At 38.3% G+C, this 22727-nt stretch overlaps 1 protein-coding gene across 3 annotated transcripts in view; it reads right to left on the bottom strand.

The window, feature by feature from the left end:
* The window catches only part of LRRC69 (leucine rich repeat containing 69), a 39308-nt gene that overhangs the window by 3854 nt on the left and 12727 nt on the right, over nt 1-22727 (bottom strand). Inside the window, exons 4-7 of one of the 3 annotated variants that reach the window (XM_034763247.1) lie at nt 20115-20310; nt 17625-17696; nt 11392-11493; nt 2515-2694 (exon numbers count right to left, since the gene is read on the bottom strand). In XM_034763247.1, the coding sequence (XP_034619138.1) occupies nt 2515-2694; nt 11392-11493; nt 17625-17696; nt 20115-20310 (550 nt within the window). The remainder of the gene's footprint in view (nt 1-2514; nt 2695-11391; nt 11494-17624; nt 17697-20114; nt 20311-22727) is intronic. The other 2 variants (XM_034763249.1, XM_034763248.1) reach the window with 2 other exon arrangements.

Below are 22727 nucleotides of genomic sequence, written 5' to 3'. Positions count from 1 at the left end.
GAAAGAAATTGTGGTTACAAAATTGGATTTATTTTTCCATAATATTGATCATCCAAGTCACACTCATTTGGAGGAAGGCGTATTTATTTTGATATGTTTTGAGAGCAGTTTTAAATTATATAACATCATTTAATGCAGGGTTGAAAGTTCATTACCCAACACAAAAGTAGTTTATTCCCTAAACTCCATGACTTTAATAGGATATAGGGAAAAGTTAATATAAACAACAAAAAGAAATGAAATGTTTATATATATATATGAACACATACATATCCTGAGGGCTAGCTGGCTCAGGGAATTGCTAATGGAATTCAGAGCCTTTTACTTCTCAGTCACTGGCTTCATTATGGCCAAAGTCAGTAATAACTGAAAGCTGTTACTAAAACCAAGGTGTTAGCCTATGTGAAATTAGTTTGTTGGTCCAAGTCCTGTTCCTAATTGAAAAGGTCTGGGTTTTTTTTTAAATCATATGGTTGGAACTCTTGCAGGCAGTCTAAGCAGAGAGGCTGAGGACTGAATGAACAGAGAATGCATTACCTCCTCTTCTTTCAAAGTTCTTTTCAGAGAAGAGCACTAACACAGGGGTTTATGTGTAATAGAGTTGGTGGCTGTAGTTTAGCTACAAGTGGGTGGTAAAGCATTTCAGTAAAGTATTTGATACTGTATGACAAAATGTGTCATGAGAACATAATCCAAATTTGTTGGGATGGTAGTTATGTCATGCAGATTGAAAACTGGTTGAGATAAAGAGTTAAAAAAAGACAGTGTATTGGCTAAGTATGGTGCCTAGCAGTATGTGGCAAAGGTCAGTGTTACTGGTCCAGTCTTATTTAATCTCCTCCCCACTAGTCTAGAAGAAGAAGAAAATAACATGTTAATGAAATTAATTGCTACTAGAGGTTCAATGCCGTTGAAGAGAGAGAAATAATACAGAGAGACAGAAAATAAAAACAAAAATAAAATGAAATTCAAGTGAAAAAGCCAAGTTGGGAGTGGAGGAGGAAGAGCTTGTCATCTGCCAGTTGTGGTAAAAATTAGCTCCTTTGGAAGGAAGTGATTACCACTTCTATGTAATATTGCTGTCAAAGGAGATCTGGGAAGGTATGACAGAAGAAAGGGTCGGGGCCAACCAGATGGGTTCTTACGCAACTTCAGCAGCCCCTGGGTCCAGTGCAGACATGAGACAACCAACTGCTGTAGACTAGTGGAGATGTTTTGCAGTAGAATGATTTATGTGCAAAGATTCAGAGCTAAATATTATAGCTTGGCTAAGAAATTAATTTAGAGAGGGTAAGCATGGAACACACAAGCCTTTTCAAATATTCAAACGGAATCAACACAAAGGTGATTAAGTATTACTGAATATAGCACAAAAGGGAATATCCATGGGGCTGCTCTAATCTATACTGGTTCGCTGTGGAACTCAAAGGCCAGCCAGAGACTGAAGGACAACAAAATAACCCTGGACATACTCCTGCATTTCACCAGGACTTGCAAGAGAAGGGAGGATAGCAGCCAGCTACAGTAATTTTACTTCAGTTGGGGGAATCCTCCAACAGATCTGGTGACTTTGCAATCTCTCTGAACTACCAGATCAGAACAAATGAGAGAATCTGGAATTCTGGATTATCTTTAATTAAAAAGAAGACATTACCTCAAATCCCTTGGAATGCTATCGTTGTGTCATAAAGCATCTACAGGTTTTTTTCATTTAACCACGGTCTTCCCTTAAGTGTCTCTCTTCCTGGTGCCTATTTTCTATTCTATTCTATATAAGTTCCTATACCATGCTCATCACTGTAGGATCCAAGTGCCTTCCCATAACGCATTACACATCTGTCACATGTTGTTTGTTCTGTTGTCCTCTCCCCAGAGGGAGATGCATATGCAGTGGACTCTCTTAGTTCGGTAGGTTGGGTTTTATTTTTTGGTTAGGGTTTTTGTTTTTAAATATAAATATACCAGTTGCTCTGTGTTTATATTAGAGAAGGCGCATGGTCGAAGAAATGCTGCTTGCATTTGGAGTGGAAAGTAGCAAGGTTTCTGATGATCCATAGTTGCTGGGGGAATTCATTACGGCATCAGGAAATGCAGAAAAGTTTACAGTGAAAGGGATTTCACAGAGGGCTGACACTGCAAGCTTCTGAGTTCCTTCTTCTTTTTCCGGCAGCACTTGGCACACCGAAGGATGATACTCATAATGTACAAGTTGAAAGGGTATCCACAAAGATTCTTATCTTCAAATGACCAAATCACTTTGGAGCAATGTAATCCTGCAACCATGCGATAGAGAGACTATGGATTCAGTGCTGCCTACCAATATGCAGCTCTACACTATCTTTGTAAAGGAATCATTTCCTGTGCTTGTGAACCCATTCTTACATGATTTTTCAGCTCAGAGATCTTCAAGTGAAGAGGAAATAACTGCACATGAGTTTATTTTATGCTACTATGTATCTTCAGGCAGAAGCAAGACCTATAATTTTAGGAGAAATTCATAAAAGGGTGATTTACCTGTCTGACATTCACAAAACGTACACATTCCAGCCATATATTCAGGAATCCTTGCCCACACTGAGCACACACTTGTTTTTTGGAAAGTATACTGCATGCCTCCAAGTTCTGTTTTACTGCAGTATGTAGAATGGAGTCCTCTTTGGTTAACTGACTGAAAATAAGTCTTGCCGCTATTTCCTGGATAATTTAACAGATACAGAATACAACTCTTGACATATTTTCACAATATGTGGTATTAGGTCAAAATAAATACTATTTTGCCACCTAAAAACTGACTGATGACTAATCCCAACACTGAAAATCATGTTAAGTACCTAAATATCAATTAGCAGTTAGAACAATGGTGAACTACGTGTACTGCCACTGCCATTAATTTCACTGTCCATAATGTCATTGCTGTTACTTGCACTGCACCTTTGCCATTGCTATTCGGTTCATTAACTCTATGCTGCTAAGTCAATTTGCTGCCACCTGAACTTGTCTTCATATTTCTCACTTTCTCCCTCTCCCCTTTTCATCTTGGTCTTCTTTCCCACACCGCAAATCTGTCTCCCATCCTGCTGTGTTCTCATATGCACGACCCTTCCATCTCTATTAGCACAGTCAGCTCAGTTTTGCACAAAAAGGAATTAAGGACTTTTTTTTTTAAATTACTATGATTATATACAAATTGTTTATAAACTGCAAAGAAAATCTACACACACAAAAAATCACCAGAGCCATCAAGCAATTGCTTTATCTTATTTACATTACTCCTGTCCTCTCTCTTCCTAGCTTCCCGCCTTCCCCCAAATCCTTTTGTCATCATAATTATTTTAAAATTTAGATTGCACATTTTTCTGGGCAAGGACTGTCTTATTGTTCCACACATGGTCATGCACATCTATGGCACTGTATAAATCACCACTTAACTTACTATATTTTTCATTATCTACATTCATCACTGAATATTCAACTTAAATGTAATGGGCATGTTATACACTTAAAATACTTCCCAAATTTTGTTCAAGTATTGCATTTTTAGACCAATGCAGGAATCCTGACATAGGCAGAACTCTCACTGAATTTCAGTGGGGATTCTGGTGGAGCAAAATATACTAGAGCAAGCTGTGAATCATTACTTTGTTCATATAATGCTCTGTCTAAAAGTACTTTCCATATACTCATATACAAGCATATCAAAGAAGAAATCTGACCAAAACTACAGCATATTTGTCCTGTGAAGATATTAATGTGGACTTGAAAGTCTAACTGGCCAGTCCTCAGCCATAAGATCATTCTCTTTATAGCTGTGCCTTTAAGACAAAGTACACTTGTTTCTTTTCCAAGAAACCGACTTATACAACTTGAAATTAATATAAGAATTTTATAGAACTGTTAATTTCCCAACTATTCATGTTCTTAGTGCCGCTGAATGGACATCATACATGCCTTTTCAGCACCATCTCATAAAAGCTTGAGTTTTAGGGACACAAGCATTTCAATCCATCATTATGCAAAGGAAGTACAATTCAATGTATTAGAATCCTGATAACTGACAAGCAAAATGAGCATTATCAAGAGATAATGTATTCTGAGACTACATGGCCTCCCTCCCTGTGTTTCAGATTTAGTGTTTGAGAAAGCAGGATTTTGGAAAATTACAGTTATTTTATGAATGGAATTGATGCACTAAAACTATCTTGAGACTTCCCTAGACCACTGGTCCCCTAGTGGGGCACAGAGGAACCTTCGGGGGGTGCGCAGCGAGGGCCGGGCTAGCCCCCACAGGTGATGGGAGGAAGTGCCACCCAGCCCCTCCCCTCTCTGCTCCAGTTCCGCCCTCAGCCATGTCCCCGGCTCCTGGCCCGTCCCCAGTCTCAGCGTGGGTCCGCTCCCGCCCCCACGCTTGGGTCTGTCCCCCCCAGCCCCACTCCCGGCCCCAGACCCATCCCCAGTTGTGGCCCCAGCCTCAGCCCCTTTGCCCCCGCGAGCCACGGCTCTGTTCCCAGTCCTGGCTGGCACCAACAGCAGTAAGGAGGGGCACGACTCTCAAAAGTTTGGGGACAACTGCAGTATAACAAAGGCTGGTGAGAGCCAGAGTGTAATTTAAATGTGGTTGGTGAGCCGCTGTTACAAACACACACTCAAGGTGTGACTTGAATGCTGGAAGGCTGTTTGTGAGCACCCCACATGGGAATTCCTTCATCAAAGCATCATAAGGCAGACAAGGTTGCAAGGCAAGGGTGGCACAGCTGCTCAATAGTCTAGATTGTTCAAGGCCTTAAAACTTTTACTGAAGTTAATCATTGCATTAATTACTTTGATTTATAGGCCTTTGTTAATGTTCTGTTAGTCTCTGAAATCCTTGATGACACAGATTATTTTGCTACTACATTGAAAGGGTAAGCTAATATATTTGTAGTGTAACTCTTCTGCCAGGTGGAGTTGGCAGTCCCAAAGTCTGGGTTCAATATCTAGCTGTTCCTGTTAACAATACAAAACAGAACTGGCTCTAGACCCCAACCCTGTAATCTGGGAAAATTTACCAGATGCCTCCAAGAGGCAATACTTCCCCTTTTGCAAACACCGAGTCTGGGTATAACAAAAGAAAACTTTTAATAAAAAGGGAAAAGGAACCTGGCATTAATTTAGGAAAACACCACAACCACAATTCGAAAGCATGTGACCATGAACAAACACCCACCCCAAAGTATATTGGGTAGTGTCCTTTGCCTCAGTTTCTCACTTTTTGTGGTGTAAAACTCCAACAAATGTTCCTTTAATCTGCCATTGCGCTCTTCCTCCACTGCACCCCACTCACAGTTGCTGTCCTTGGTCAGCAAAGGCCCAGTGTTCAGAAGTGCGTTCATGTGAGTTCACCTCCCTCCCTGGGGGCCAGTGTCAAGCAATGCCTGAGCTGCTGCTGCCGCCTCTGCAACTGACTCACAGTTGCTGCCATTCACTCTGTCACCGCTGCTGCTACTGTTTACTCTGATGCCACATTCCGTGGTTCCACAAGCTAACCCACCTCTCAGTGATTTTAGCAGGCAGTGGTGAACCTCACTGCAGGATGGGTTGTCTCTTTCACCGCAACACTGTCCCTCACCAGCTCTAAGGTTCAGCAGCTACACCTGATTATCAGTGATTTCAGCTCTACTAATCGCTTAACAAAACAAAAACTCTCAATTGAGTCTAATCAATTCTACCTTTTGTTGGGATTCCCTCTGAGACCTTTTCCACTTGGCTTATCCAGAACACATTGTCCAGTTCTGGGAGAACACTTCATCCAGTTCTTTGGGATCCAAAATTCTCAGTTCAACTCCAGATTTTGTCACTCAGGTTCCTTTATTTGGCATACAGCAAAGCTACACTGAGTTGATCAGACTCAAGTGTAAGGGGTGGGTATAGGCCATACCACACATCCAAAGTTACACAGAAAAACTCTTCCTTTATATACATTTACACGATATTGCATTTGCTATACATTACATCACATTGTTTTGGATTGGATTGGTTACTTTGCAGGAACCAATCCCTGTATAGCATGTTCTCTCCAAATGCTGTTCATGTGGAACTTGCTCTTTATATTCCACGTTTATCTTGTCCATTATACCTATCAGGTTGTTACTGCTTATCTTAGCTAGCACAGACATTTTGACTCCAGCATACTGCTTGTTTAGCCCCTATTTACAACTTAACCTTCTATTCACCTTCGCTATCAAGCCTACTAAGAAATAAGGCAAGTTACTTACGACAAGCCAGGCCTACACCTGTAAAAAGTGAAGAGGGGAACAGTCAAATTATGTCTATGACTATTTAGGCAGAGCCCACACCACCAGGTACAAACACTTGTCTCTACTTCCCTGCCTTTCGCTGGGATTTGGCATCCCTATCCCCTTCTTAGCAAGTGAGGTTTAGTTGAGAGTGACCCCCCTCAATCAGGGCAGGCTAAGTAAAGTTCTACTGCCCTTTACTCATACAATCAGGATAAAAACAGTCCATTACTCCTACACTCAAGACTAAAAGTGATTTGTAACCCAACACCAGCCACAAGTGATCATTTTGACAGAGCAGTTCCATCTGTTGCACACCTAGGCAGAGTAGTTGTGTTTATGCAAATACAGTCTGCTCCTGAAGTCTTTTCCCCCAGCTCATCACTACGTGTCAGGGGAGAGCTCATTCAGACCCTGCCTACAGTAGCAATTCTATAAAAGCTACAAAAAACAGCTATCTGCTGCATCTCAGAAGCCCAGCTTATTCTTGATATATCCTCCATTAGACTTTTTTTTTTTTAAAGTTAACATTTTCACATAAGTAAACTTAGTAAGTCTGCAAGAGATAAACAATTACTCTTTTTGGCTAGTGCATTGCAATGCTTTCTTTATAGAACAATTAATAGTTGTATTACTAAATATATTCCTAAATTTCTTATTAAAACCAAGGGAGACCTCATGTACAAAAAAAAGCATATGCAAATATATCATATTGAGCAAAGGCCATCGTGACAATGGTATTATAGTCTTCCTGTTGGTATATGATTGCAGGGAGTGGGGGAGGGGAGTATAAAAGGAAGGAGAAACTGGGTCAAAAGGGAATTTGGAAGGTTGTGTCCTCTCCCCTCCTGGCTGGTTAAAGCAGAAAAAGCCTATGGGAATTACTGCACATTGTTTCTCAGTTGATATTGTTTTGTGGACAATAAAACCTGCCCTGAGGAAAGGATCTTAAAAGACCAATGACTGAAGCTTTATTTCTCTTCCCTGCGTGGTGAAACCATTACCACCTCTGGAAGCCTGATTTGCTCTTCTGTTGTTCTATTCCTTGGGAGCTATGATCAGTGGCACCCAGGGACCAGACAGCCTTCTTATAACAAAGCATTGTTTATTTATAACCAAAGCATTTCAGAGAAAAAGATCTTAAAACAATAAACAGTCTAGACACATGGCCTCTCCCTAGGCTTACCATCCCCTTGAAGCTTGGGAAGGCCCCAAGCCTTCAGATATGCCCACAAGGACCTGTCTGTGTCAGTCTGTTCCCAGCAGGAGTCGCTCACTGACAACTCCCTCCCTTTTTCCAAGTTTTTCAAATGTGTAATATTCCTTTGATCTCTAGGCTCCCAGCGTTGGCAAAACAGCCATGTTACTTTGACAGAAAGTAACATCTTCAGTCCTAATAACTCAGCCATTGTCTTGTAATAGCCCACAAGTGTTTGTTGAGGTGGCTTCTCTGGAGCTTCCTGCTCATTTTTCCAACAGCCTCTATTAAACTAAACCAATACATTCATATGGGAAAACTCAATAACCCAATATAGCTACACAGTGACTCACTCACTAAGTACCTCATATACAGTTATTGCATGTACATCATACAATTATTACTAGGGATGTCAAACGATTTAAAAAATTAATCATGATCAATCGTGTGATTAATTGCACTGTTAACCATTAATAGAATACGATTTATTTAAATATTTGGCGGTGTTTTCTATATTTTCAAATATATTTATTTCAATTACAACACAGAACACAAAGTGTACAGTGCTCACTTATATTTATTTTTTATTACAATATTTGCACTGTAAAAAAAAAACAATTATTTTTCAGTTCACCTAATACAAGTATTGTAGTGCAATCCATTTATCATGAAATTTGAACTTACAAATATAGAATTATGTATAAAAAAAACCCTGCATTCAAAAATAAAACAATGTAAAATTTTAGAGGCTGCAAGTCCGCTCAGTCCTACTTCTTGTTCAGCCCATCGCTCAGATGAACAAATTTGTTTACATTTGCAGGAGATAATGCTGCCCATGTCTTGTTTACAATGTCACCTGAAAGTGAGAACAGGCATTCACATGGCACTGTTGTAGCCGGCATTGCAAGACATTTATATGCCAGATGCACTAAAGATTCATATGTCCCTTCATGCTTCAATCACCATTCCAGGGGACATGGATCCATGCTGATGACGGGTTCTGCTTGATAACAATCCAAAGCAGTGCGGACAGATGCATGTTCATTTTCATTATCTGAGTCAGATGCCACCAACAGAAGGTTGTTTTTCTTTTTTGGTGGTTCAGGTTCTGTAGTTTCTGCATCAGAGTGTTGCTCTTTTAAGACTTCTGTTTAGCATATCTGGCATGTAAATAACTTGCAATGCCGGCTACAAAAGTGCCATGCAAGTGCCTGTTCTCACTTTCTGGTGACATTGTAAATAAGAAGAGGGCAGCATTATCGCCTGTAAATGTAAACAAACTTGTTTGTCTCTTAGTGATTGGCTGAAAAAGAAGTAGGACTGAGTGGACTTGTAGGCTCTGAAGTCTTACATTGTTTTGTTTTTGAGTGCAGTTATGTAACAAAAAAAATCTACATTTGTAAGTTGCATTTTCACGACAGAGATTGCACTACAGTACTTGAATGAGGTGAATTGAAAAATACTATTTCTTTTGTTTATCATTTTTACAGTGTAAATATTTATAATCAAAAATATACACTTTCATTTCAGTTACAACATAGAATACAATATATATGAAAATGTGGAAAAACAATAAATTTCAATTGGTATTCTATTGTTTAACAGGGTGACTAGAACTGTGCTTAATCACAATTAATTTTTTTAATCGCGATTAATTTTTTTGAGTTAATCGCGTGAGTTAACTGTGATTAATCAACAGCCCCAATTATTACATAAAAACCTCAGGTCCACCACAGTTTGCATGAGAAAACAGTCAATTATTAACTTTTACATACTGTAATTAGATAGAAATAAAATCAAGAAATTGACAAATATGCAGGATTGACTGCTCAGTGACACAGACAAAGAACTCTACAGTTCTATTAACCGGTTCCACCAGAAAGAACCTGCTCTTGCTGAAGGTAAAAACTAATTAATCTTATCTTACCTACGAGAAGGGTATGGATGTAAATCATATATGTGCTTTAGTCTTGAATATATTGTGCTTTCATCCAAAGCAAACTCCTGGCTGTGTAACAGGTGCCATTGGGGCCAAATCCCAAGGTCTTGGCTCTGTTTTCATTCAGTTCTTACTAAAGCAAAATTCTCACTGATATCAATGGGAGTTTGCTGGTGTGCATGCCAAGTAAGAACCTCCCCCATCCTTGAGAACAAAAAAGACTGACAATTCATTAAAATTATTTTAATATGTTCTTGTATTTTAAACAGATTTTGCAAATAGCATTTAAAACAAGAAGATACTTGTCACAGCAAACATCTCTTTGACTTAGATTTAGTACCAACACATTGAAGCTGGTTCAGGGTTATTTACCAGTATTCATAAGCTGCTTAGCACTGCCTTATCTAAGCACCATAAAAGTATTAAAAATACAGTTAAGAGCTGCCTGGAGCAATAAGTACTCCAACTTAATCTAGATGTTATCAAGTCTCCTCCCATGAGCATGATGTCATCTCTCTGTTTTGCTTGATCTTGAGCTGCTAGTTTTGAGTACATCACAAACTTTTATATTGTTCTGGTTTTAGAGGGGTTAGATGTGCCTTGCAGTGTAACCTGGAGCTGGCATTCTCTGATCTCCCTCAAGTGGGTGTCCTACAGGCTTGGACCTGAGGTTAAGAAGGCTTTGCCTTCTACTTTCTCAAATCTGTATCAACGTTCTGATAACTGGTGAGGGGTAACTACAGTGTAGGGTTCCTGACCAAGAAGCAGTCTGAGTTAACGTAAGTCTAGCCTACTGAGGATTTTATACATTAGAACAATGAATTAGACCCAGTAGTGCACAGGGTGCCATGACAGGTTATGGAGCACTGGCATAGGACCTTTGGCTGCATCTACACCAGCATTTTTCATGAAATCTCATTCCTTTGCACTACCTTCCAGTGCACCTCAGAGCAGGTAGAAATGAGTGACAAAAAATGCCTGCAGATTGTTTATACCAGTTACTAGTGGTGAAACTGCAACAGTGGTAGTAAAATGGAGAGTGATTTCCTGAAGAATGCTAGTAACAAAAAACTTCAGAGACGAGCCACCAAATTGTGTACTAGCTGCAACTTTTGTCACTCTCATGTCCAGGTTGAGAAAGAATTACTGTACTTTTGCCTGGATCGGTAAAATGTTCATAAATGACTGAGGAACTTAATTCCCATTTTCAATCAAAATGAATGATGCCTAAGTCACTTTTGCAAACAGGTTAGGTACTTATAAATTTTTTTATCTCAGATGATTAACACATGAACCACTACAGCCAAGTTTTCTTCCGAGAGAAGTGAACGGAATCTGGGTAATAGCTGGAATTAGCAGCTGCAATATTATCATTTAACATCCTTGAGCAGCCTTACAATTCCAAAGAAAAAATAAGCTGACAAAAAAAGATGAATGATGCTGTCACGGAGTGAGTTGGACCTGCTATGGATTAAAGCTCAGTATCTGGCCTGCATTTGAGTCAAGTAATCAAGGATCATATAACGGCAAACTGGAAGTAGATCCTTTACAGATTCATAGATTTTTAAGGCCAGAAGGGCCTACTACGATCAGCTACTGTTACTGCCTAAACTGCCATTCCCAGGCTGCCGTCATAAAACCCTTAGTCGGGGCAGAATTTTGTTTTATAGCAATACGAAAACGTAAATGGAAGGTTGCTAAGTAAATGCCGATGTCCTCTTCTGTTCTCCCTTCAAACTTTTCACCTCCACCTCTTCTACATTCTTCAGCACAATGGTTATAATCAGATACGATCAAACAATATTATAGGCAAAAGAAAATATGACCAAACCATGTAGTTCATGAAGGAATAATCTGAACAGAGATTCAGAAACTGTTTAGAATTGTTGGATTGACAAGAATACTATTCAATCTTTATTTTTATTTTAAATCTTGAATTTTTAAAATTATGAAGGTATTAGTTGAAGTCTCTCATTGCTCACCTTAAGAGACCAAACTTCTTCCTCTTGAATGGCAGAAACAGGCTGTTTCTGGAGCAACGGATTATCTTCACAGTAAAGTTCCATCAGCATAAGGTCCTCCATCTATTTGAATAAATAAATAGTGTAATTATGTAAGAAAAGATAACAAAAATCTCAAATGCTATTTTTATTTAAACAAGAAAAACAAATGTAACAAATATGAATGTATAGAAAGCAGGAGATATACTCATCTGCTGGAAAAAACATACAAGATTTAAGTGGAGTACATATTCCAATATTCTTGCTAATAAATAGTATAAAAATGTAAATCAAACAAGACTGGTTGTTTTACAAGAGAGGTCTTGTGCCTAGAGTATTATTTAAGTCACATGATAGTTACCGATTATCAAAATCTCTGCATTTAAGAGCTAACACAGTGGACATTATTAAAATAATTATTAAAAAACCTGTCCTCTATTGTTAAACAGGAATGATTTTATCCACATGCATTTAATTCTGACGCTCCTGTATTCAACTCCTCAACAGCCTCAATGGAATACCCTCTCAAGGTAAGGAGGAAAATGAAAGGCCCTTTGCTTGGAATGTGACTGAGGTCACATATAGTGTAAAGATGTAACTCCCGGTTTAATAGAGAGATCTGTATAAAGTTTCTCTAAGGAAAAGTTTGCTATTGTAATGATTATTGTTTGGTCTCTGATATTTATTTATATGGCAAGAATTTATAAAGCTGTTAAAAAATTCTAAATAAATATATAAGTTAAAAAATGAAATGAGACTGGAAAAATCACTCCCATATATACTGTTCAGAAGTGGTCTAGGATTCTAAGAAAGCCTAAGTGAAATAGGCTTAAACAAACACAGAAACTTTAATTCACTGTTCACTTGTTTTACGGTATGCTTAACAAATTCTTGTTTCTGAAGTATACAGTGCTGTGGAAAAATGCATGGAGGTTAACAAAAGCACAATATAATTTAACTCACAGTGTATAAAGAAAATACGTAAAACTAAAGATTCTGTTTCTGGCTCCCTCACCAACAAAAATGGAACGATCTGCTAATCTTATTTATTTTTTGTTTTTAAAACATAACTGCTCTTATCTCTCTAATTCATTTTGTCCAGTAAAATAGAACAGCAGGTACACAAATACTTTTCTTGAATCATAGTTAGAACGTATAATAGGCACATTGGAATAATGAACATAACAATCTGTTCCCTCAGTTAATAGCTTCAAGGACAATTTAACAGAGTATCTGAAAGTCTATTAGAAGATCAGTGGTACTCATTCTTGTTTCCTTTTCTAAGAGTAATGACTTTATTTTAAGAAAAATGTAAAGCTTTATTTCAGGGCAAGCCTTATTTTGACTAAGGCTTGTTACAAATGATCTAGCGAACGAGTAGTCAAAACATAAATGATTTGCTGATTTAAAGATATTTACTTTGTATATTTTGACATGTGGTGTTGATAATCTGTGTTTTAACAGTTTATAAAGCCTTTAACTTTTTAATCTCAATGTCTATTGTCAGATAAATGTCTGAACCCCCTATTTTCCTGCAACTGTGAAAACTGAAATTGATCAAAATCAGTATTATCCATTAATTTTTTTAAGGAAAAAAAAAATCAAATTCTGCCAAGCTTACATATAAAGTACAGGCATTTAAGAACAAGTTGTCTGCAAGGGGTCTTCATTTGGGACAATTTGTAGATATCCCAGGACAAAGGAAGCTTACTAAAAACCCAGCCACTTAAAGTGGTGCTGAAATGGTTTAAGTCAGTGTTTCTCAAACTGGGGTCCGTGGGCTCCTTTGATCAACTCCTCCCTCCCTCAACTCCTTCTCCTCCCTCCCCCTCCCTGCACGCTGCGGAACACCTCAAAAAAATTAAATCAAAATGGGGGTCCTCGGGTTGCTAAAGTTTGAGAACCACTGCTTTAGGTATTTCATGAAAATCAATAATCATTGTCAGAGAAACTTTAGAAGAAATGTCCTACAAACCTGAAAAATTGAGTTCTATTCCAGTGACTATTGAACAAAAATCCGGAGAAGGACAATTATGAAAACATGAACAAAATTATGAAAATACTTAGATGATTTTGGAAAATAAACCCTTTTGGCACTATCTTGCTGTATAAAAGAGAATTAGAAAAGTTAAAGTAGTATGGAAATTTGCAAACGTCCTACATTATAAACACTGTGTACACTGGCATGAGAATTATGGCTCACCAAGTAAACCTAGAGGAAAGCTAAGCAATCTCTCTCTTGGCCAAAACTATTTCTGGGCAAAAACTCTTTTAATGGGCTTTTGTAGACAAATAAACTTATAGAAGAGAAAAGATTCAACATTTCTCCCAATGGGGGGAAAAAGGCACTTTCTAGAGTTTTGTCTTTGTTTTCTTACATAGAAAACAAAAGGCTGTCAGGTTTCTGTCCTGCTACACAGAAAACAGACCTATCTCTTGCACTGCATTTTGCTATAGATATAGAGATAGACTGAACATGGGTAATGAAAAAAGGGGAAGATTTCCCCCAAATCTGCTGAACAAACTAACACGGCTGCCCCCTGATACTTGATCAACATTTCAATCATTAGATACTTACTATTTCACCTTTTTTCCCCACTTGATCCATTAATATTTATAACTAGAGCATTTAAATAAAGCTTTTCTACTATCTTATTTAGCTGCATTAGAATTAAACTACCAGAACACAGATGTCACCAAGTCTGATCTCATATCACGTGACGTAATGGGAATCCCTCTTGAATTACACGGATAGCATTCTGACAAGCTCAGCTGAAACAGCTCTATCTTTCTTCGCGATTTTAGAGCCATTCAAATTTCAATTTGGCATGAGAAAACAATAACAGATCATCTGTATAGCTGTTAAAATAAACCTGTATACTCTGATCACACGTGGTCCCAAAGAGCCTAGCAAACCATCATGATTCAGGTTATATAGAGCAGTAGTTCTAAGGAGGCCTCAAGCAGGTTTCAGAGGGTCTCCAAGCAGAGCCAGCATTAGACTCGCTGGGGCCCAGGGCAGAAAGCCAAAGCCCCACCGCATGGGGCTGAAGCCCAGGTCCCTGAGCCCCACCACCCGGGGCTGAAGCTGAAGCCTGAGCAATGTAGCTTTGTAGGGGCCCCTCTGGCATGAGGCCCCAGGCAATTGCCCTGCTTGCTACCCCCTAACACCAGCCCTGGTTTTTATATGCAGAAATCCAGTTACTGTGGCACAGGTGGGCCGTGGATTTTTTATAGCATGTTGGGGGGACCTCAGAAAGAAAAAGGTTGAGAACCTCTGATATAGAGCATCTCCTCTTTAAGGGTTCCTAGTATGGGCTTATTGTTTCCTCTGACACAGCTCTCTCAATTTCTTTATGAAGTATACCCACAGTGGCTGAAGAACTTTGCTAAAGAGTCCTACGACCTTGTCATAATGTTTTGAAATGAATATTGCCGCACAAAATGAATGTTTATACTCTAAAGATTTCTACCTATATATACTTGCTTTGTTTAAAAGAAAACAAAAAGGCCTTGAAATATTCCAGATTAATTTTGCTGCTAATGTTTACACTACAGCTTTATCAGAATTCCTTGTTCAGTTACATAAATTATATCCAGGTAATGGAGGAAGAGCACTGTTTGTTATGGCTAGGAGAGCTATGATTGTTGCAGAAGTAATTTAGTCTGTGAATACTGTACTGAAAATGCTAACTGAGATGAGCCTCCTGCACCTAGTGCTGCCCTATAAAAAAATCATTGCATCTAGCCACCAAAACTAAAACCGTTCAGACTCTTAAAATTAAGTTTAAATAGTCAGTAAATAATTTCCCTTAAAATATTTTTTTCACTGAAGAGAATCACATTTACATTTTGAATTAACAATACAGAACCCCACCCTTAACCTTTTACCCCATTCTCCCCCCCTTTGCTCCATCCCTGTTTTCTCAAAGATCCTTAGCCAAGCTTCAACTTTGATGGATCAACCAAGACTCCAGAAACAGCAAAATGTGCAGCAGCCCTGAAGATTACCTGATAGTTGTGGGAAAATATACTGAAGAAGCTAAATGATTCTTGCAGCAGAGGAATAGCTAGAGAGCAAAAACTAGAACTAAATCCATGATCGTAGGCTAGATTGCTAAATGTTCACAAATTCAGACTACCAAAGGGTTGCTATTAAAATCAACCCAAAGAGATGCAATAAAGGGCCAGATTGTTCCCAGCTGCTCTGCAGGTTAGCAAAATATGGGGAAGAGTGTGAGCATCCTCCTTGCCCCATTGTGCAGCAGTTAGGCACAACTGCAATCCATGAAATGACTAAAACAAAGGGAATGTTCCGTCATAGTACAAGCTACACCAAAGGGTAAAGAGGAACTGGGATTACTGAACCACCCCAACACCACTGGCCAGCGAAACCTAGGCAGATATGTAGAGTGGAGTAGGCTGCATCCCTGAAAGGAGCATAGCAGTAGGCACACTCCCTCCTGATTTAGCCTTCTTGAGGTACAATCTGTCCTGGAACGTCCTCTGGAGTAGGCGCCACCCTAGCCTAAAAAGTGGGCCAGTGCCTATCAGGCACAACTGAATGCTAAATATGCATTAAATGTGTAAGAATAGACTACAGTGATGCAGATTTAAGCTACAGTTATATACAGCATGTATAAGCATCCAGAGTGAACATGTACATAGTTACATAAAGCACCACCTAGTTACAGAGTGCACACTACTATTTAAATCTGCTATACTCTTAGAAACAGGAGTATTCTACAACCACAGTAGGGCCCATATTTATTACAGTGCCCCATTCTTTTGCTCCCTCATCTTTGCAATGGTTTTTTGGAAAATTTTGAAACGATTTTTGGCCTTGGCTGCAAAACAAGTAGTGCTTATTCAATATATGAGTAGGCCTTCCTGCGTTAGTACAGAATAATTCATGTGAGGATTTGCAGGATCAGGCCCCAAATTTATAAACTCAAACCATCTTGTTTTGTCCTGTATAAAGCACACTGTTTCTTGTTATAAACTTTCCTGCTGTTTAGTAACTGTGCCAGGCTGTAAATGGGTCCTCTCATAATCATCACCTGAGGGCACTACTAAATTACTTTGTTGCCTGAGCAGAATAAAGTAATTTACTAGCGCCGTTAAGTGATTATTGATGTTAATGCATGTGCACATTCAAACCTACACATGTTAATTAAAAAAAACTCTACCAATTTTTTTTTTTTTTGCAAAATTTCCTTATTTCCAGTAACTTCAGTATAACATGGTAACTTTCAGTAGACAAGGCAGAGAATTTGACTACTAGTGGGAAGGAGATGTTCTCCAATGCCCTCTGGAAAACAGGTCACCACTCACAAATAACGTTTATGTTATAGACACAGCAATAACAATGGAAAGAAACTTAGAAAAGTTAGAGTAGTTGAAACCAAAAGATTTCATTCCCCCACCATCTCATAAGTGCCAGAAGAATCAGAAGGCAAACTATTAAAGAAGAGCATGACTCAAAACAGCCACAAAAGAACAAACACACAATACACACAAAAGATTTTTATGCCAAAACCAAAGATTGCAATGCAGCAGAAAGAGCTTATGTACTGGTTAGTGGTATATCAAATTATTTAATTCTCAGAGGACAAAGGACACAAAAAAACATACAAATTACGGTCTACAAAGCCCACCACACAAGTGGGATTTTTGTTTGGACTCTCCTACATCTTTGTAGTTACAGATTAATCTTTATTCCCCTTTCCAAGTGATCACTTGGTCCAGGTGTGACACTAAATACACGCAACATTAAAATCAAAACACTGTAGTCATGACCTTTTGTAAAACTTCTCCTAACATAATAATGTGCAGACTATTGCAAATTGTGGTGAAATGTATGATTGTATTTTGACATAAACAAAAATTCTTTAGCAACTGGAAAGTCCCAGACACATTTTTAAATTTGAAACTTTTGGCTCCTTGATTTAACAATATTAAAAGTATATTAATTCTATTATTATATGGAATGTTTAGGACAAAGCTACTGTGGTTTACATAACTTTGCTAAATCTAATTGGATTTTGTTTGGTTTATATGCAACTACTCTACACATTTTTTTCTTTTCACTCAATGAGTTGTGAAACTCATGGTATCAATTGCTACAAGTTACATAGGCTACCCATTTAATTCATTTAATAGATCTGCAGTAGAAATTTCATATTAGAGGATAGAATATAGAAAATAATACTTACTGCTATTGGGAAAATCTGAATTTTGTTCCCTGCTACATCTAGAATTCTTAGTTTTCTCAATTTGCAAAGGCCCTAGATGGAGGGGGGAAAACAATGTAATAAAAACTGAAAAATATCAACAACAGTGAATGTGAAGTTAAAATCCCCATGAGATGAGAGAGCAGTCTCAGGCATCAGGAAGCAACAGTACTGACGAAGAGAGACTGAGCTACCAGATAAAAGAGAAAATAGGAGGAAAACTGAAAATTACAAAAGGGAAGAAGGTGTCCATTCTTTTGGTATTACAAAAATAACGCCTGCATTTATCATTCACCATCCCCATGGATCTCTTATCCCCCACATCCTCCCTCACACCTCATTCTGAATTATTTACAATGCCAATATCTTCTTCTCTACATCAAGGCTTTTCCTGTGTACCACATAAGGAGCTTGAACAGCCTGTGAATCCACATTTCTCAGACTCCTATCTCCAATTAAAAAAAAACTTTTAAATAGAGCTCCTTCACTTTCAAAATTACTATTGGTTCCCAGCCCTCAACATCTAACTCAATTTTCATTTCTTAAGATAATTGCTTGCATCTGTTGGAATATTAGATGGAAACAAATGCACAGGATTCTAGTTTATGCTGGTATTTTTAAGTGTTTTCAATGTCAACTTAAGCAATAGCTGAAAGCAGCTGCCAAGATACAATGGCATTAACAGCTGTTTTTAACATTTTCTTTTGTGGCAGCCATCTTCAATTCATTTTATTGATTGGCTTTTATAGATAACAAAGTGAATACAGAAATCAAAGAAACATTGTGCAATGTACATCTAATACTCATGTTCTTTGTAACAAGACAAAGCAAATTCCATCACATACAAGCTTTAAATGTTCCAAATTTTATTTCCTCCTCCTTGATGCACATACTGTTGATTGTCCACTGGTGCTGAGCATGGGGTAATAGAAAAGGTCATACAATTCCAATCAGAAACAATCTACTAGAAACAGGCAGGATTAGTATATGCAATATTCCTGAGAATTTAAGATGAAGACCATTCACTTACTGATATAAATAGGACAGCAATTTGTAATTAAAATACTAGACAAAACATATTTATTTTAAACTGACAGATGTCCTTTATCTTTTCTTTTAACTTGACAGGATGACAAATGAAAGCTAAGCACAAGTACAATAAGTGCAAAATGAAATTTCTCAATGGATATGCATTTAGGGCCAAATTTTCAAAAGGCAGTGGGGCTTAGAGCATCTGCAAATCAAGAAAGGTCTTTAAGAGGGGGCTTGAGTTAAGAGGAAAACCAGTATGTGAGGTTACTTTTCTTCTGTGGAAGCTGACTAAAATGAGCCAGAGTTTAGACTTTTAACATTTAATATCTAACCCATTTTAAACCTTTATTTAGATTTGACTAAAGCAAGCCTAGCCTTCCAACTCTGACTGAGAGAAATGCTGTTATATGTATTTGACCCATAAAGAGGCAGAACAATCTTTTATGTTTCTATTTTATAATACACACACTATGAAGATGTTTACACTTCTCCTGTGCATGTAGAATCCTTTCCAGCTGTGACAGAGCTACCACATATTCTCTTAAAGGCGTCATTTTGAGGAATCATGCAGCTGACATTGTCTATTTAAGTCTTTGCCTAGTATATCTCAAAACAATGAATACAATGAATTTGCATTATTAGTTGCTTCTGGCTCTTTATCGCTTCAGACTTTATGTAATGAGATTCCTTGCAGTCAGGGATGTTATTGCACTTTTTTATACAATTACTTTCAAACTTTCTTATCAATTCAACCAGGACCACTCACTATAGAGAAATGTGCCCTGAGATTTCAAGGGCACTAAACACCTGAATCTCCTCTTGATTCTCAAATGAGATTAGTGGAGCAACCACACACTGCTCCACTGAAAAGCAGGCCACTAGATAGTATGTTTCTAAGTATAGTCCTCTTTGCAGATTTTCTAGAATTAACAGGATAATTTTCAAAAATGGTCTAACTCTGTGTGCTTATGAAACCTAAATTGGTACATGTACATGGCATGTGTGAATAAATAAGGTAGCCAAGCATCTAATTGCCCTGCTCTGGGCATGAACATTTCAATTGTTGAGTTTCCTAGAAGTTGCAAGGCCAAAACGAGGTGCACAAAGATAGAGAGGCTGAGTCGGGGCCCTTTGAAAATTTCACCCCTACTTTTCTAATTTAACCAATAAGGTTTTAGTCCTATTTTAAGTAATAACAAAACCAACCTATTAATCCTTATAAAATTTGAGATCTCCATATTCCTCAAGAAAATAGCATTTGAACAACATATCTCTAAGGGTGGGATTATCAAACGTGCCTTAGTCATAAAAGCCCCACTGAAATGACTTAGGCACTTTGGAAAATTCCATCCTTAAAGATGTGTTATTCAAATGCTTTCTTAAGCTATCCATATTCACTGAAAGAGAAAATACTACCTTTGAAAGCACAACATTACTCACGTCAGGGAGCACTCCTATTTGGTTTCTTGACAGGCACAGCATTCTGAGATTCGTCATGTATCCAATCTCTTCAGGTATTGTGATGAGACAATTGTGGGATAGATGGAGTTCAGAGAGCTTTTGCAAGGAACATAGCTCTTTGGGAATACTTTCTAGCTCGTTATTGTTTAAATTCATGTTTTCAAGATTTTCTAACCTGTGAAATTAATAAAGTATTTCAGTGTACAGCCATGGTACGTTTAATTTATAATCTACAATATGTATCAATTTCTTTAAACTTTTTACTGTAGAATTTGCTGTACATGGATTACTTCTATTTTTAATTATATACTTTTATATTGAGTAACATATTTATATAAACTGAACTCTATGCTGGCCAACTATTAAGGGCTAACCCTAGTGAGTAATTGTTAAGGGTTTTCATACAATCACAGAATCACAGGACTGGAAGAGACCATGAGAGGTCATCTAGACCAGTCCCCTGCACTCATGGCAGGACTAAGTATTATCTAGACCATCCCTGACAAGTGTTTGTCTAACCTGCCCTTTAAAATCTCCAAAGACAGAGATTCCACAACCTCCCTAGGGGACTTATTCCAATGCTCATTCCAAACCTTGACAGTTAGGACATTTTTCCTAATGTCCAACCTAAACCACCCTTGCTGTAATTTAAGCCCAATGTTTCTTGGCCTATCCTCAGAAGTTAAGAAGAACAATTTACCTCTCTCCTCCTTGTAACAACCTTTTATGTACTTGAAAACTGTTATGTCTCCACTCAGTCTTCTCTTCTCCAGACTAAACAAACCCAATTTTTTCAATCTTTCCTCACAGGTCATGTTTTAGACCTTTAATCATTTTTGTTGCTCTTCTCCGGACTTTCTCCCATTTGTTCACATCTTTCCCAAAATGTTTTAAGTATGTTTTTAAAGTATCCATCTGTATATAGTGATTAATCACAAATTGTTTGCTTTTATTAAAGGTTCCAAAAACAAAGGAATTGGCCAGAGATGTTAACAGCAAAGGAGAAAATGCAGTCTGAATTCCAAACATTTATTATTTTTTAAATCCACTCTACTACTAATACATATTAAATAAACTATGAGCTTGTCTGCACTTACAGTGCTGCAGCTATACTGCTGTAGCATTTAGTGAAGACACTACCTATGCTGAGGGGAGAGCTTCTCCCATCTGCTTAGGTGCTCCAACTCCCAAAGAGACAGCAGCTATGTCGAAGGACAAAGCCCTCCTGTCAACATAGCGCTGTCTACACCAGGAGTTATGTCAATATCCACACCCTGAGCGACGTAGTTATACCAACATAAATTTGTCGTGTAGACAAGGTGTCAAGGCTGTATCCCCACTTTGAACTTTAGGGTACAAATGTAGGGGCCTGCATGAAAACTTCTAAGCTTAACTACCAGCTTAGCTCTGGTCCGCTGCCACCATTTCCCAATGGATTCCCTCCCTGGGAAGCCTTGAGAAACCTTTCACCAATTCCCTGGTGAATACAGATCCAAACCCCTTGGATCTTAAAACAAGGAGAAATTAACCATTCCCCTCCTTCCTCCCACCAACTCCTGGTGAATCAAGATCCAAACCCCTTGGATCTTAAAACAAGGAAAAATCAATCAGGTTCTTAAAAAGAAGGCTTTTAATTAAAGAAAAAGGTAAAAATCATCTCTGTAAAATCAGTATGGAAATTAACCTTACAGGGTAATCAAACTTAAAGAGCTCAGAGGACTCCCCTCTAGTCTTAGGTTCAAAGTACCGCAAACAAAGATAAACACTCTAGTAAAAGGTACATTTACAAGTTGAGAAAACAAAGGAAAACTAACACGCCTTGCCTGGCTATTTACTTACAAGTTTGAAATAGGAGAGACTTGTTTAGAAAGATGTGGAGAACCTGGATTGATGTCTGGTCCCTCTCAGTCCCGAGAGCGAATGCACTCCCAAACAAAGAACACAAACAAAAGCCTTCCCCCCCCCCAAGATTTGAAAGTATCTTGTCCCCTTATTGGTCCTTTGGTCAGATGCCAGCCAGGTTACCTGAGCTTCTTAACCCTTTACAGTGAAAAGGATTTTGGAGTCTCTGGCCAGGAGGGATTTTATAGTACTGTACACAGGACAGCTGTTACCCTTCCCTTTATAGTTATGACACAAGGGTTTAGTGTGTTCGTGAGACATACATGCTCACCCTGCAGCAGTCAATGAACAAGTTGTGGGAGTGCAGCTGGGTCTGCAGTGAGGTAGGGGTGCTGGGGTACTGACAAGAAATTGTCCTTACAACAACAGGTGACCTATGAAAAATGAATTAATGGTCTTGGTGGGCACCACGTGAAATGGCACCTTTATCAGCAGCCACAACAGGAAGGTCAAGTACCTTTCTCAACTGTGATCCTCCTAAAACAGGCTTTTACACACTTTTGCAGCAGAATCAGTAACAGAAAGCTTGTACTGCTGCTGCTTGTGGTGTGTATCTATTCTATAAGTAAAGGATTTCAGTTTTCTGGTACTGTCAATCTGGCATCATTCTCAACATTAACATTTTTTTAAAAGGAAAAAACATTTTCTCAGATCTACGTTAAATGGGATGCTGAAACACAAAGTCAATTG

The sequence above is a fragment of the Trachemys scripta genome, chromosome 2, assembly GCF_013100865.1.
Source record: "Trachemys scripta elegans isolate TJP31775 chromosome 2, CAS_Tse_1.0, whole genome shotgun sequence".
NCBI lineage: Eukaryota > Metazoa > Chordata > Testudines > Emydidae > Trachemys > Trachemys scripta.
The sequence above is the reverse complement of the archived record's forward strand: the minus strand, read 5'-3'. Positions and strand labels throughout refer to the sequence as shown.